Here is a 17,617-nt window from a genome sequence, read left to right on the forward strand (position 1 = left end):
ATATTTTTCAATTTGCCACTGCATCAAGTGTCGGTGCTGTTAGGCACCTCGGCACTCCGGGCTTGGCTTTGGGTAAATGCAAACTGGCTGATGATCCAGTTAGCTAGTTTGAGTGTAGATGATGTGGACGATGGTTTTTCTTTGGTGGATCCTTCTACTTTGATCGTGATCACCGATGTTATGTTTCTTTGAGAACTAGAGGACTTGAGAACTTGAGAATTAGAGGATGATTAGGATGATGGTACTGTTTCGTGATACTGTTCTGTCTCAAAGGCTGTGTTTATAGATCATTCTAAAGACTTCATTATTTTGTATTACGACTGTCACTCCGAGGGTTAAATGTGCCTCGTCGTCCTCTCAGCGAATTGATGATCGATGTTATGTTTCTCTGAGAACCTTATAGCAATGGCTGATAAATTTTATAGAGATTAGAGGATGATTGGGGTGATGGTACTGTTTCGTGATACTGTTCTGTCTCGAAGGCTGTGTTTATAGTGTAACTCTTATTTTAATTTTTGGTCATTGTAAAAACTTCATTATTTTGTATTACAACTGTCACTTCGAAGGTTATATGTACTTCATCGCCCTTTCAGAGGATTAAGTCATATATCTAAATGTGAAAGTTCAGAAAATTGACAGATTGGACCTATTTGTGACAGACTCACCAAAGCCACGGATGTACATCTACTTATAAATCACATCATTGACTACCGAAAAGCAACTTCCTTGACAGTTTCCTACTTCTCAACTAGAAATCAGTCTGACACACCCACGTCTAATCAAAAAACTTTATTTCTCCTCCACTAACATCTATTTGTAGCGACCATCGTTCTCACCCTCGCCACTAGATGAATTCCAATTTCAAAGAGGTTTGAGGACTTTATCGCAAGTCCTCGGTGAATCTTCGACCTTCCATAAATAGAAGTTCCTATGCTATCTAAGTATCCAGATCTTGGGCAGGGCCTGCTAGATAGCCTTACCGATGAGTCTACTAGCAGGCCCAGGACGAAACGCATCCCTTATTTTCCTATCATCCCTTCTAGCTCCACCGCCACATCTAGGATACTTGCGATCAGCTGACATCAACAATCGTGGGGGATTATTTCACATACTCCCCTCACATACTCTTAACCAATCAAAACAAACTCTAAGAAACATCGAACAAAACACGACAGACATTACAGCAATCAAAAATTAGTACGTAGGTAGGAATGCTAGGCTTTGAGAGTGAATGCAAGGGACCACTTGGACCTACCTAAGTACCTGAGATGGGAAATAAATAGCAGTCTAGGTTTCAGGCCGAATGTTAGAGTTTTGTCTGGAATGCTTGAGTACGATAGGGTAGGTTTTTAACCACTTGCGCTGGAAAGACGTGTCACGCACGTCGTAATGCTTTTGTCGCAGAATTTTCAACGACGTGGCATACACGTCGTCAGACAATTGTCACAGAAACACTGGACAGTATCTGCCAATTTCTTGTCATCGCAAGTGATTAAATAAGGGTGCAAGGGCTGTGTTAAGACAGTCCTTTACGGAATTTGAAGAAGAGTCGATGCGAGAGTGTTAGTTACATGATTGTATGTTATTAGTCCAGTCTTTTAGGTTATACCTTACTCCTAAGTCTCTTTGGAATAAAGCACCATCTCTTATCCCTTATATTTGCCAATCAAAAGTGTCTTTACACGTATTCGACACCCATCACTGAAATATTTTACAAATACTATACTCCGTTGACGTTTCACATTCAACTGTTGTATAGTTCGTTTACAATAAATAATCACGATACTAGTCACAATAATCTATTCCAAATTACACTCGCGATACTTAAAAATATAACTAATCACGCAATATTAAATTAACACGTGATGCGTTCTTGACAGTTAGAGAAATTCAATTGACTGGACAGATATTCTAATGCTTCCGGAATTTTTACTGACAGTTTCTTGGTAGGTTTTGTTAATAGTTCGTGGTTCTTTGTTTTTCAAGGGATATCGATTTTATTTCAGCGAATCTTTCCACCAGACTCTGCATTTAGATTGGGAATTGTAGCTAGTTGTATTACTCTTTCATAACTCGTATTATGTTTAGGTGCAATGAACCGGTGTTTGGTCTACATTTCGATTATTACGGGCCATAAATTAATCAGTGGTTAGCACTGGATTCGGTGTCTACGCTAATGCTTTTGCATTATATGCAATGTATGTCATGAAAGTTCTATTCGCTTCCTTTGTCAGCCGATTTCGCATAACCCCAGTTGCACGCGTGACACTGTCCACCACTGATGAAAATTTATGCTGGCTGAGGTAATCTGCATGCATGACCAATCAGGTCTGCATTCCTTCAGCCAACTATCTTATCATCGCTCTAGAAGATTCGAGTTCAAACGTTTTTCGACCATTTTGGTAGCAGTAGATTAATTAATTCCGATATATGAAAATATGGTTTCTCCTTTTTTCTTTGACGAACAAGTATATTAATCATTGTATCAAGACTGTCATTTTGCTACTTACATTATCGCCAATTTTCACAAAATCCTTAGAGCACTTTCCATTCAGGTGCTAACGTCAGTGTTAACACTTTCACTGCCATGCATATTTATATATAGTACGTTCAAGGGGTCATGATAAAATTTTCATTTTTCTTACGATACAATGATAAATTATCAAACAATATGGCAAAAGAAAAGATGATGCAAATTATTAGTGTCTTCTATTCGAAGTTCTCTATTTATTTACAGGCCACGATAAAATTTCCACTTTTCTTAAGATATAATGATAAATTATCAAGCAATATGACAAAAGGGAAAAAGATGGTGCAAATTATTAACGTCTTCTACTCAAAGTTCTCTATTTATTTATGTTGTTCCAATTTTCAAAAAATGGTTGAAATGAAACAAATATAAATTAAAAAGATTAATGTCACCAGACACAGGTGACCACCATAACCCCACTGAGGAGACAAGCACTGGTCACGGATGACCACCATTGCAGTCAACGCGTTAAACAGGAGAACAATTGTGCTCCAACGCGTTAGCATTTGCTATAAACAATCGCATCCCGGAAATATTCTTACAGGAAAGTTTGCTGGATCCCGCTAAAAGCTAACTCCGTATCCCTGTCTCTGTACCACGAAGTTCCCCTCAATAGGGCATAGCTGGTGTGGAAATTTCACCGAAAACGTGGACGTCGAGTCCATCCTCGTTCCATCGCGATAGATTGTGAATTTCCAAGCTCTCTACCGGAAACATGGTCGCGAGGATTTCGCATAATTCGTTGACATAGTCCGTTCCGAATACGGCGTGGTCGAGAAGCTAGAAGGCATCGGAGTTTTCGTAGAAGCACTTTCGCGGGGTCAATTCGTCGTGCTTTTCTTCTAAAGTCAGCGCTATGGCGCCTGTCAGCGTGGCAACTCTCGGCTACAGCAGCGCCACCTGGGTTCATTTATCGCGTAGAACACTCGAGTCCGTAGTTCCATTGGGAAACCCGCATTTTTTCCCCCATTCGCAACCTTCTGCTCGCTGGCCAGTTTCACAGTGGAGGACAGGTCCTTGGCGAAGGATCGGAAAATCGTGGTTGGTCCGTGGAGGAAGCTCGATCGGGGCTGACGTAGGACAGTCGTCGACTAGGTAAATGTACCGGGAACAGGCCATTAGATTTTCGAGCGCGATTAAACCCTCTCTTCTGCAGGGAAGCTCGCTGGAAAGTACGGGGGATATCTGGAACTGGATAAGTAGAATTTTCGCGGCTCGGCGAATTTTCGTCTAAAACTCTTTCGCGCTACAAGTTAATGGCTTTTTGCGCGCTCCTCCTAAGCTGTATCTCAGTTGAAATTTCGGCTGGCAACGAACTCTCAACTTTTTATCTCGTCGCGACGTGGCTGAAACTGAATTCAACTTTCCTCCGCTTGCGCTCTCCCCGTCTCTCGTCTCTCTTCCTTCCAGCTCTACGTCTCTCTTCCCCTTTTGGGCTACACGCGCCCCGACGTTGATATACGGAGTAACGCTACCGCGTTTCTTTCCTGGCTGAACCTAACCCGAGTATACACAGACGTTACGTGAATGCACGTAGCCGAAGAATACCTGGCCGATTCAGTGCACCAACACAGAGGCCGGGTTCACGGTAGGTGAATGTGCCTACACCGAAGCTTAACTCGATCCGCCAGCAATCCTCTCATTAGAGAAGGGACCTCATTATACGGCTGCGCGCCGCGGGACCTTGCTGCGATTATATTACATTATTGTAATTGATTGCAGCACATGTAACTGCGGCGTGATTCTTAAACAATAAACTCATTACCCGGTAACAAGGAACGCCGATACGGCGCGCCGCCAGTAATAACCTATCTCTCCCGTGGCTAGGCCCTCTGCGCAGAGGCCTCCGCGCGCACAGCCATCCTCCAACGACCGATTCGCTTTTGATCGATCCCCCGACCGGTCCCGACGGTCGTAAACCGTGCACAACAACGACAGCCTACTCTCTTTCCACGTTGCCCTTTCTCTTTCTCTTGCTTTCTCTTTTCCCGCTGCTCTTTCAGCATCCCAACCGGCCCCGCTCCACCCTGCGCTCAAGCTCTACCTTTCGTCGCGGCTCAAACACTCGAGAACCAAGCGCACCACCGCTCGGAATTCATTCGATCTTTACCATTTGCTCGTAACAAATCGCCGACATTTCGAGAGCGGAGAACCGTGTTGAATCTGCCTCTGCGAGTTCCACGCTTCGTTGCGTTATTTGTACACTTCCAGCATATATACCGGATCTAGGGGTTTGCCACGGATCTCGTCACGAGATTCAATGATCCAAGCCGATACCTTCTCTTTGTTGCGTTCCTTTGAGCAACACCGATGATAAATTACACGGCGATATGACAATTAATATCGTTTTATTCTTTCAACCGCACGGTGATTGCCCTCTTTCGCGTTCCGAGCATTCATTTTGTTCGACGTATTCGTGATCTACGTTTGCGTCAGGATCTTCAACCATTTTGAACCGATTCCGTGGGCTCAGCTTTTTGTCCAGGTGCCTAACCCCTTGGCAACTGTGGGCGCCTATAGGCGCTCCGCGTAGTTTCGCTTTCTGACACGGAGGGCGCTTGTTTTCACAAAAATGGCGCACATCGTAACTCAATTCCTGCCGTATGGTACGGCCGTTACGTATTAGAATCTGCAATGGGTTAACGCTAGATTTACGAAACCCGTCAATTTGACGGAAGGGTTGCTCCAATTATACGATGGTAACAGATTTACCTTTAATAATAATAAATTTAGTAATAAATTTTCCTTTACCTGTCAATTTGACAGGTGTCCTTAGAAATAGGTATACGGACAGTGTCCGTAAACCTAATGTTAAACGTGTCGTCGCAGTAGTATACGAGTGTCCGAATTGCTGAAAATTTATCGTCTCGGTTTGTTCCAATTTTAAGCAGTAATCTCACTACGTGGAAGCTTTCATTCAAACGATGACTATTTTTCCGTAACGCAAACTTCGAAATTCGTTGTCAGCGAAAATGGTTGTTATACCTAACGAAATCTAGAAACCTAAACCGACCAGCTTGCAATTAGTGAAAATTTTGATTTCTACGAGAGATTTCTTTTTGTTATTTTGCAATCAATTTTATGTTAATCGAAGGTGTAATTAAGTTCAGTGTTCTTCCTACTGATGAAGATTTTGAAATTCGTGTTTTGAGATTCGTGAAATAGCAATTATGTTTCTTCTTTTTATTATACGGAATGTTTCATAGTATCTGAGATCTATTTTAGAAGCTGATCGTATAGCACTCGAAAATGTTGGAAAAATTATAGAAATATATATTCCGTTTGTCCGCGTTTACGAGATATGACGAATTTTGCGTCAACCGATTATCTCTACAGAAAATGCAGAACTTATGGTCTTACTGTTGTTTAATACAGTGAATGGGTTATATTTTACTGGGATAATGTAGCAATCAGAATAACTATACGTGCTTTCTTTATGGTGGCTTGGAAGAAAGTGATTTCCACCGTTAACCAAAAATATGTCAGATGTTCCTAGAAACGTCTAGCAACATGGAACGAGAAATTAGAACTCTTCAACACTTACTTTTATTATGGTCTTACTAGAACTTATGGAATTAATCTTACTATATTTTCAGTAAATGCAAAGATTCCCAAAAATTCGCAAAATTCCACGTCAAGAATTATGCGAGAAAGGCCTAACAGAGTTCAAACACGAAATTTAACGAATCTGCAAAGAAAAATAGAACATCCATTTATATTAACCCTTTTCACTCGACGATTTTTTGGCTAGAAAAGAGTAGAAATTCAAAGATTCGCTACTGAAAAACTGACGATATTTCTTTGAGCAGTAAATAAAGAATTATATAATAATAGAATTGTAGAATCTATGGAATCAGTGAGATAGATCAATTATCGCTACGGATATTGTCAATTGAAAATACTGATTATAGCAATCTACACAATTTTATAGCCACTGAATTAGTCTGTTCGCTGATCATTGAAGTTCTTCAGCAATTGTAAAATGATCAATGGATAGAACAATTGTTACTAGAGACATTGACATGTCAATAGAGTACTGAGCATAGCCATCAACACAGAACTACAGCCGTTGGATCAATCTGTTCACTGATGATTTAAATTCTATAGCAATTGAAGAATGACGGAAGACGGATCCATTATCGCTCGAGATATTAACAGTTGACAAAACAGTACCGAGCACAGCCATCATCAAAGTCAACAACGGCGTCATCAATGTAGCCGTTGGATTAGTTTCTTCACTGATGATTGAAATTATATAGCAATTCTATAATAGAGTGATCAAAGAATAAATCAGTTATAGCTGGAAATATTAACAATTGACACTACAGTGTACTGAGTATAGCCATCTACAGATTACTATATCCATTGGACTAGTCCATTCATGACCATCAAACTTCTACAGCAATTCTGGAATGATCAATGGACAGATCTATTATTGCTAGGGGTATTGACAATTGACAATACAGTGCTGAATACAGCCATCGACGCATGATTTTTCATTTTGATACCTCGCACACTGTTACGTTACGTAAAATTTGATATATTAACCCTTTGCTCCCGAGAGGTGACTCTCAGTCACCATTTAATCAGATTCTAAAAATCGACGTTAATTAATATATGAAATTTAAAATTACCTAACGATGTGTGGAATGTCGAAGAAAAATAATTCTATATCTTCTGATTTACCATTTTAAAAATATCGTCGGCTCTATGGCAGAAAGTCTTCGAATTACTGTTTTTCTGTAACGAAAAAGTCGTCGAGTGCAAAGGGTTAATTAATATCCATCTTCGAAATTTTATGAGATGGTGACTGAAGCTCACCTCTCGAATGCAAAGGGTTAATACGTTGTTAGTTATACGAGAAGAAGTATCAGGGATCTGTCAGTTGGGAATTATCGTTTTTCGATTAATTAAATAATTTTGTAACGAATAAATTATTTCAAAAGAAGAGTTGGGAAGAAATTACGAATGTAGAATTTAGAAAATTATTCATTTCCGAATGTGATTCTGTTTCTCGGTTGTCACCGCAGACAAAACAGCCATACAACTTGCCTGCTCGGGATCATATATCTAAGTCGAATTTAATAATCTGCCTCTGAGGCCAGACCCATTCAAAAGAACGTATTACAAGACGACGAACGCTACCCGTGTACCGAGACTTGCCCTCGAGTTAAAAATCAACATCCAGACCTCAACGTCCATCATCTCGACTGCCGTCCAGACTCGCTGAGGCCTGCCGCGAGGGAACAAGGAATATCGATTGGGTGGTGTGTTTAATCGAACGATGCGCCGCATGTACTTGGGCAAATGTCGCGAACCCTTTCGACCTGTGCGGTTGAAATTACAGTGGCCCAGGATTTCGCTGGCGCAGCAAAATGTAGCGGAACCCAGTGGGTCCGTGCTTGAAAACCGAGGCAATCATGCGGGAGAAGCCGGAACGCGATGCTAGTCAGAACCGCGGACGCCTAATCAGCCGATTGCGCCGAGGAAATACCGTTCCCATGGAATGTTAATGCGATCTACACCGACGATCCTTAGAAACCGCGGGCTCCGCTCGCAACTGTGGCCAAGCAAAGCGCCAAGACGACCCACTTCAGCCTCGCACGCACGTATCGTTGCGCAATAACGCCGTTCTGGTGGCTTCCCTCGATTATCCGCAAGCACCGACTATGCAACACTGGCCGAGGGCCTTTTCCTTGTCCAGAGGTCTTTCCAGTTTTAATGGAGACGTTCGCTTCCTCCTCATTATCTCTTCCGCGTTTCCAGCGGCAAGCGTGATTCCGAACCGACCCCTCGTGTTTCTGCGGATGCTTAAACCGCGGTCCCTTGCGGGAAACGTACGATTCAAATGAGAAATTCGTCCTCCCTTCTCGCCCGGGATGGATTCTTCGTCTCGGGTACGGATAGACCCCTGCTTTCTCTGGTAATTGTTTCGTGTCGGATCTTTAGAATAGCACGGTTAGGAGAGAATCCTGATGGCAACTCCGGTTTCGTGTCATATTTTTAGGTCACCGTGGTTAGGATAGACTATGCTAATTTCTGGTAATTTCAGTCCTGGGTTGGGTTCTTTTGTTCCGACGAGATCAGAGGTTAGTCTCGTAGAGTAATATAACGGTATTGTGATTCTGAAGTTGGTTTTGGTTACCGAGCGAGTTGCGTTTTGTGGTTGTGATTGTCTCTCGTGTTGTGCAAGTAACGTGTATACAAAATTTGAAATAACTATACAATATCAAGGGACTGTGAACCGAAGTTATCAGTTGTAGCTACCAAGCCTGAGTCAATTTCCATGTCCAGTGACATAGGTGACTCGAATAATCCTCATACCCAGTGATAAACATAAAATAGAATAATTACTATGAAATAGGTTAGTCCATCCAATAAAATTTTAAACACCCCATGTCGATAGCCTCCGAACTAAACTAACCAGTCCTGATCATAGACTCTAACTCAATCCTCATACCCAACGATAAACTAATTGTTGCAAATTAATTATGGCTATGCAACGATGGTGACAGGCTTGCTAGAGGTTGCAGGCAAATATCAGTCTTTGGATTTCAAGGACCTTCGATACCATGCAAGCATCAAGGGGTCAATTTTTAGGGTTAACTCTTTGGGGTTCAACACCTTTTTGATGCACCAGAATGCATGGTGGGACATTTTTAGTCCCATCTGGAAATATTGCAATAGCTGCACAAACTATGTTTATATTTCGTCGTATTTACATAAAACAGTTGATAATACTTTCGACAAATGTTATAAATGAATTCACTTGTGTTGGCAACATTCGATACGAGATAGTGGGACTATTTGAGTGCCACCCTATAACAACAAATTCATTTCAATTATTATTATTTTTTTCTGTTTTTGTATTATGTGATTCCTTTATTAGTAAAAATGTACCAATTTTGTTTCATTTAAAACGCACTCAAATTTCCATGCAACTTGGGTCTACTTTATTATCTGAAATCCTGTGTCTCTTGGAGCAGTCAGTCTCAAATGTACACAGTGTAAAATCCTTCTAAAGTATTGTATATTAAGTATTGTATATAAAGTATTGTATATAAAGTATTGTATATTACAAAGTATAACATATGGACGTGTTCAAATCTTTTCTTTTTATATCTTTTATATTCGCATAAGTGTATATATTTCACCTACGTTGAACTTTATACATGTATGACTGTGCAACTGAATATGGTTACTTCCCTGCACGCTAAACGCTGTCATTTCATTCTGGAAATTACAACACTAACGATACTAACCCTTTGACTACTATGAGCGCTTAAAGGCGTTTAGAAATCTTGCACTCGTGATATTGTGGGCACCTAAAAGTGCTCACAAGTCTCTTTTACTATGAAATTTGAAGTATATACTGTAGAGATGAGATTGGTGGTAGTATATGGAATTATTTGTTAATAATAAATTAACAACGTGTGAGTGACGATTAAACACACGAATTGTCTCTCTACGTGAATCTATATCGATTCCCAACTTAAGACTACGTTTAACTTAACAACGCAATGACAACTCAGCCTGCTACAACTAACTACTAAGAACTGCATCAAAGAACTGTCTCCAAAGAACTGTCCACTATCCACTTTTGCCTTCTTTTATATCTTCCTCAACATGTACACGTTTTCCAAAAGCCTCCCCCAACATGATCAAATATTATTATTATTATTATTATGGTCATGCTAAGGGCCAGACATTGCCGGGGTTTTTCCGACCGACATGATCTTCGAATTCTCGGTGACTTTCTCAGCTAAAGCTACCCGTACACGAGGTGGAAAACCTGCGATACTGCTGTGGCGGCTAAGATTTAGCCACTACGCCCATGCAAAAGGAGCAGGGACATTAGGGTCGAGCGTGCACCTGGTACGTCCCCGCAACATACTAGCAGTCGCTGCAGGTCAACAGGCATTGTCCCGCGGATGGCATTGGCTATCGTCAATGTCATGCCGGGGATTAGCCTGGGACCAGGCAGCGATGTTGCAGACCAACGGTCGTCTCAATTTACGACCTCCCTGGGCGGTCATCGCGACTTTCCCGCGCGAGGGCGGTTCCCGCGTAAACCTTTCCCGCGAAAACTTAGTTTTTCCGCGCGCGGGTTGGCGCTTTTTTCTACCCCTTCCGCGAACACTCGACCGCTTTAAAAGCTCCTAAGTCAGAGGACCACAGGACAGTTTGAAACCTTCTACGACGCCGTGGTTATCGTCCCGACGACCGCGACGAGCGCCGACATACTTATTGCGACCCACTTCACTACAATACGGTAACAATTTCATCCAGAATACGAAGAAATCAATTTAATTTAGTAGAATATAGTGTTTCTATTATTACTCGAATATGCAATAATTTGTCAGAAAGGCAGTCCTGACGAAAGGTTTTGCCATTTTTGGTGTCCATCGCAAATGGATCCCTATTCTATGATATGGCTGGTGCGTTTCAAAGTCTGTCCTAGTCAAAAGGCTAAGTATCATCGATAATCACTATAAAAGAGCATCCACTGACTCTCTAAAGTCCTCAAAAAGACACGGCAGACTGTGATTTTGTTGTATAAGAACCGTATATTTATTATAAAATTATAATTTACACGCGTCTTATATCCCAATCGTTCACTCTCACGCTTCTTGTAACGAACTGAACTTCCTTATTACATGTTGACTCTGATCCATAGCAACTGCGCAACACCACGCATTCTAGACCTTCCACTCGCGCTTCTAAGAATATACGTATCTACATTCGTGCCATTACTCGACCTCGCGCATTTGCATTCGCACTAGTAAAACGAAATGCAGACTGCGAGGAATAGCGGAAAAATTGGGAAACAGGAACAGGAAGCACGGGGGGGCGGGTGGCGCGAGCCAGAAAGAGCACAGACGATCCGGCACGCAGCTGAACAAACTGGGATTCCCGAATAATAGAGCAAGTCCGCGAGCCACGTACGAGTGTTCAATCCGGAACTTGGTTCGTTCTTGCGGAGATCAAATCCTTGCTCCCCTTTCCACGGTTCCGCAGATACGGACGCATAGCTATGCCACTTTTGATACGGTTCCGCCTGGGCAAGGACCTCTCGACCCTGCCTCAGGTCGAAGCGTAGCTGGAGGGTCGTCGCGAGGGACCAGCTGGCAGAGACCTTTCGCTTAGGTGCTTTCAAGGTGTGCACGTGCACGTTCACCGTGCTCACGAATGCGGGGCTTGACGCGTCGGCGTGATATCGCATAAACGCGCGCGTTCCATCCTCGGTTTCTATCGAAATCGGAAGAAGCCTCTCTCGTTCCCTTCGCCGCTCTCTTCCGCATACTTACCAGCACGCCGATATTTCACGCGGCTAATGCATCGAAATTCCTTCGACTGATGTCTCTCTAACGCCTCGTAATTACCCGGGAACAGGCAAGCAAAGCAAATCCTCTGCTCTCCGCCTGCTGCTGCCCCGTGTCATCAGCGATACGTTTACTGGCCCGCCTGTCGCGTCCTCGTTCCCCGACCGACGCGTTGTTCACCGTCACGATTATGACACGGTTATTTATTAATTAACCTTTATACAAGGGTGTTTGTCGCGGCTACCGGGCAATTTATACAGGTTCATTTGAACGTTGCTATGCGCCGTGCTTTGTGCGCCACGATTTATTGTCCAACGCTTGCTGAATCGTCTACCGCGTTTTAACCTGCTTTCTTCCCTTCCTGCGGCACGCTTCACGGTTTTAATTTTCGAATTTGCCCCGAATTTTGCTTGTATTTTATTATTATTATTAATTTTCTTTTTTTCGAGGGTTGGATTGAAGCGAATTTTTTGGGGCGGTGAAGTTCTTTTCGTTTAATTTCTTAATAAATTAAATCGAATTTTTTGACAGGTAAAATGTGCGATATTTCGATGAGTATGATTTTCATTTAATTTGTGATAGTTTGAGAAGAATTGCTTTTAATTCGTTTGAATAAATTTTCAAACTCTAAAAATATTTACTGTTTGATGTTTATACAAAATAAATATCGAAGTTGTGTTTTTAATTCGTCAAAAAAATTTTGCAAATTGTCCTCAAAGCTACCGTTATACTTTTTACGCGTCCTTTATCTTTTGTTTCTCTTCATAATTTGCACTCTGTACCAAAACATCGTCGAATGCTGGAAAATTGTCGACGTAGTTTGCTTCAAATTCAAGTTGCTCGTGCTACAATTATATTTACGTCAGGGAAGGACAAGCTGGTAGGAAAAGAAAGAGTCAAAGATGCGATCAAATTTCTTCGATAAAGAAAATTCGCGCTGATCCACGGGTAGAAAAATTCGATTAGTAATACGAGTCGATGGTGTATAACCAAAAACGTTGAAGTATTCTCTTTGTTTCGTCCTTCCGTCTTTTTTGTCCCTGTCATTTTACAGGCTAAAATATTTTTTACTTCGAAACCGTTTAGGTTTACGTGCCTCGCAAATATTTTGTTGAAAAAAGCGCGATCCTTTGTGCCTTAGGTGTAGGTACACAAACGCCGATGAATGAATAATAGTCACGTGACGCTGGTCACTCTATAGGGTGGAATAAGGGCTATATAAACTGAAAAGTGGTGACTCTCTGTCGTTATCGGAAGGAAGAAGGTCGAGTGGAAACTGTGCTCTCGTGAATAAAAATCTAAACTAAGGAAAAGATAAACTCGGGAATAAAATTAAAAAATTTACCGAATTCGGAATAAATCCATATACATCTGTCGTGTAACGATAAAATTGGTGATACAGAAAAAATATCACGTGTGAAGAATTATGTTTTCGACAGTAAAATGATAAATAAGAAACGCTGTTAATTTGATAATTTTTTAAAAAATAATAATAAGAATAAACGTATAACTAAAAAATAATTACGATAAAATTGGTGATACAGAAAAAATATCACGTGTGAAGAATTATGTTTTCGACAGTAAAATGATAAATAAGAAACGCTGTTAATTTGATAAAGTTTTAAAAAATAATAATAATAATAATCGTATAACTAAAAAGATAGTAACGGTAAACTTGGTGATCCAGTGAAAATATTATGTGTGAAGAATTATACTTTCGACTGTAAAATGATAAATAGGAAACGCTGTTAATTTAATAAATTTTTTAAAAATAATAATAATGAACGTATAACTAAAAAAATAGTAACGATAAAATTGGTGATACAGAAAAAATATTATGCGTGAAAAATTATACTTTCGACTGTAAAATGATAAATAGGAAACGCTGTTAATTTAATAAATTTTTTAAAAATAATAATAATGAACGTATAACTAAAAAAATAGTAACGATAAAATTGGTGATACAGAAAAAATATTATGCGTGAAAAATTATACTTTCGACTGTAAAATGATAAATAGGAAACGCTGTTAATTTAATAAATTTTTTAAAAATAATAATAATAGACTGTCTGTAAGTAACCTTGCTCTTAGAATTAAAGGGGCCAACGAAAAATAATATTAATTTAATAATCGTTGATATATCGAATAAACGTTTTAATATGTACACTTGTACGGTTGTTTACGATGCTGGAATGAATCTATTTGGAAAATGACGACTCCTTATCCGAACAAAGGAGCACCTGATTCGCCTCCATTCAGCCCACACACGGACCTTTACGGGCAGCCATAACGAGGACGTTGCACCATACGTTACTACATCTTCTTACATAATGTTCGACGATATTAGCTATAAAATCATCGAGTGAGACGTATGTAACGTAACTGGTTTCGGTATATATATTTAATACATACATTAACCGGGGCTGGAACGACACCTGGACCCTCGTATCCCGATACGAACGCGGAAGAACAGTGAACCCGAGTGGCGATAATGAGGCCGATTATAAATCGGGACAAATGTCCGTGAACCAGCAACTTCTGCATTCATTTTCCCGCCATTGACGCTTATCGTCGTCCTTCTAATTGCAGCCACGACGCATCACGATATCGTGCCAATTATTTTTTCCCTCTTCCCTCCATACTCCCTTTTTTCTCCCCTATAGGGAGGAAGGAGCGCAGTGACGCGAGCATAATTAGTTTGACCACGATCAAAGCGTTCCTCTAATGCCTCGGAGCGGACGCGAAGTGACAGCGATGGAAAACATTTGCCCGAACAGAGCGCGGTGAGAAAGGCGAGGAAAATATTTAAATAAAATCGACGCGAGCTTCGTGAGTTTCGTGAAGCACAGGGGAGAGAAGGATCCGTAAATAGCCTCGACAGAAATGACAAACATAGGTGGAATCCCGGTAGCCTGGCCCGGAGCTATATCTCTGCAACTTTTCCAGAAGGATAGTCCGTACCCTTCGATGTTCCAGCTCGCATGAAACGTCGGGGACGGCCGCTTCATGACCAAGAAACACTCGAGACTCTGTAGGAGCGTGATGTAACGTCTCTCCCCCGATCGAGGAACCCAATAACTGGAAAACGCACCGGAGCGTGCAGAGGTGCCTTCGATTCTCGGAGAACCTCCTCGAGGAGGACGGAAAGAAAAAGGAAGGACCACCGTGTGTCGATTCGCGTCGAATCTCGAAACGAGTGCGTCCTCCTCCTGCCTGGTGCACGGCGGATATCGTGCTGAGCCGCGACCAAGGGGAAAAGAGAACCAGGTCGCCGGAAAACGAGCGAGTCCGTTGAATAGGATTCGCGATGCAGTAAACGAAAAATAGCCACGTTCATACTCACCGGCAGAGGAAGTCTCTCTCGCCTAAACAGAGCTCCAGACAGTGCTGTCGCGAGGAGGCATTCATGGTTCTGCGTGTGTGGCCCTGAAGACGATGCCCCTGGACCCTGTCGATGCACCAGGCACGTTCGCATGGTTTCACAGCCAAGCAGCTCTTCTGAGCGTAAATCGTGAATACTGGAAACTGGGATTGTGAAAGGGCACCTGGAACAACAACAGACATTCGAATCAGGTTTGCGCATACCCGACTATGGATATCGTTTTGCTTTAGGCTACGGGCTGGATTATCGTGTTTCCCCAATGTACACTGTGAGATACTTTTTCGCGTACAATGATCCGAGGTTTATAAAATATGCAAATGTGCACTTTGACTGACAGCGATGGCGTTGATAGGTAGTGATGGAGAAAATAGAAGGGAAAATAGAGATACATCCTTGGTGACACGTATACTATATATAATACTAATACAGGTAACCCTCCTATAACACGGTAGATAGGTTCCTAGAAAATGTCGTGTTGTGTGAAACCGTGTTGTATGAGATCCAGAGCCAGTACAAAAAGGGGGGTTACGTTCCGAAAATAAAACAAATTGTAATCAAATTTTACTAAAAACAAATTTTTGTTTTAATTCTACATAAACAACTTAATTTTTATTAAAAATATAAATGCATGTGCAACACAAAACAAAAAAGAAAGAAAAATATTATTTTAATTTAAGGCAACTTTAATTTAATAAATTTCTTCGTCGTCACTGCTCATGTAGAAGTACAATGTTGTACAAGGTTTTTGAAATTTTTCTATCGTATTTTCTTAGAGCGAAACCGTGTTATAGGATGCCGTGTTGTAGGAAGGTTCCCGCAATTTATAAATCGTGTTACAGTGAAACCGTGTTATAGGATGCCGCGTTGTAGGAGGGCATCTGTACTATATAATACTAATAGTACTAATAGTATAATACTAATACTAATACAAGCCATATAAATAAGTGATAGAAGAAGAAAGAAAAGGGATGAACAAAACGATCAGTGAGCAAAGGAATTGGATGCCGGTGATAGCGATACCTTCGCTACCTTTGACACGTCATGAAAGTCAAAAAATATTATATTAAGTAATATCAAAAAGTATTGTTAACACTTTAATGACCGCACGTTTACGCAGTCAAACGTTGCCAGAGATCGGCAATATTTTTGAAGAATTAATTTAAAAAAGCTCTATTTAAAATCACGAAATAATACAGCATGTGCGAACATACACATAAAACAAAAAACAATGCCAATTTAACAACAAATTTAATATTTTTCCTTTGTGTAATGATTATTAATTATTAATCAGTGGTAGCATCACACACGTGCTGTACTATTAAATATTATTTAAAAGCATTAATTATTAATAAATATTGTCAGATGACTGAAAGGACCTAGGTGATAAAGACAGACCAACTCTGAAGTTCGAAACATTTTCCTCATTCCTAGCTTGACTAAGGACCAATGGTCATTTTCACCCCTCCAAAAAGTAAGAATATATGTGCCTATAATTATGAAAGTGGTCTAAGTCATCGACTTGAGAGGAACGATTTTATTATTTATTTCGTATTGCATTCATATATATTACGATAAAATATATTTATTTTCTACAAAACAGTGAAGAATTGAATCGTTAGATTAAGTTTGTAGCTTTATCGCAATTAATTCTATAATTCATGTCGTATTTAAAGACCGAAGCTTTTAATATTTCAGAAGCAAATATAAGTGACTTAGACCACTTTCATAATTATAGGCACATATAAGCACCTCCGAAAACTGTACAAAATTCTTATTCTTCTCCATCGATACATAGTTATTGTATTTTCTGACGTAGCCTCATTACAAAACTCGTATTGTATATAGAAACATTCCGAAATATATTACAAAAGATTAATTGGTCTATAACGTTCTCAATCCGGGTTCCAACATTATTATTAAGTAAATTAAGCAAGTATTAAAAAGTTCCGCAGCGTGCTTGTAATCTTGGATTGTTGTCACATTGATAGGGATACCTAGGGATACCTAGTCCCCTACAAAACAATTTGACTCCCAGAATCCAAAGACCTAGACCCTAATTCAGAACTACACTCTTTGTTAAAGGGATTATAACGCAAGGGAATAGTAGTCAGTGGAAACTGTGGAAGAACTGTATAGATCTTTATTGAACGGGCGAACGGTTAGAACTGGCCTATCTGTTTAGGGTCACGCAGGTTAAAGACGTCTCTAGAAAAGGGGAGACAAAAGACAAAACGTAGGGAACAGTGAAGAATTGAATCGTTAGATTAAGTTTGTAGCTTTATCGCAATTAATTCTATAATTCATGTCGTATTTAAAGACCGAAGCTTTTAATATTTCAGAAGCAAATATAAGTGACTTAGACCACTTTCATAATTATAGGCA

At 40.5% G+C, this 17,617-nt stretch overlaps 1 protein-coding gene across 1 annotated transcript in view; it reads right to left on the minus strand.

Moving 5' to 3' along the window:
- The window catches only part of neo (ZP and PAN domain-containing protein neyo), a 161,946-nt gene that overhangs the window by 92,607 nt on the left and 51,722 nt on the right, over nt 1-17,617 (minus strand). The window contains exon 2 of the mRNA XM_017904122.1: nt 15,197-15,398. Within this exon, the coding sequence (XP_017759611.1) occupies nt 15,197-15,398 (202 nt within the window). The remainder of the gene's footprint in view (nt 1-15,196; nt 15,399-17,617) is intronic.

Source organism: Eufriesea mexicana, unplaced genomic scaffold, assembly GCF_001483705.2.
Source record: "Eufriesea mexicana isolate 0111107269 unplaced genomic scaffold, ASM148370v2 scaffold2665, whole genome shotgun sequence".
In the NCBI taxonomy this organism is placed as follows: domain Eukaryota; kingdom Metazoa; phylum Arthropoda; class Insecta; order Hymenoptera; family Apidae; genus Eufriesea; species Eufriesea mexicana.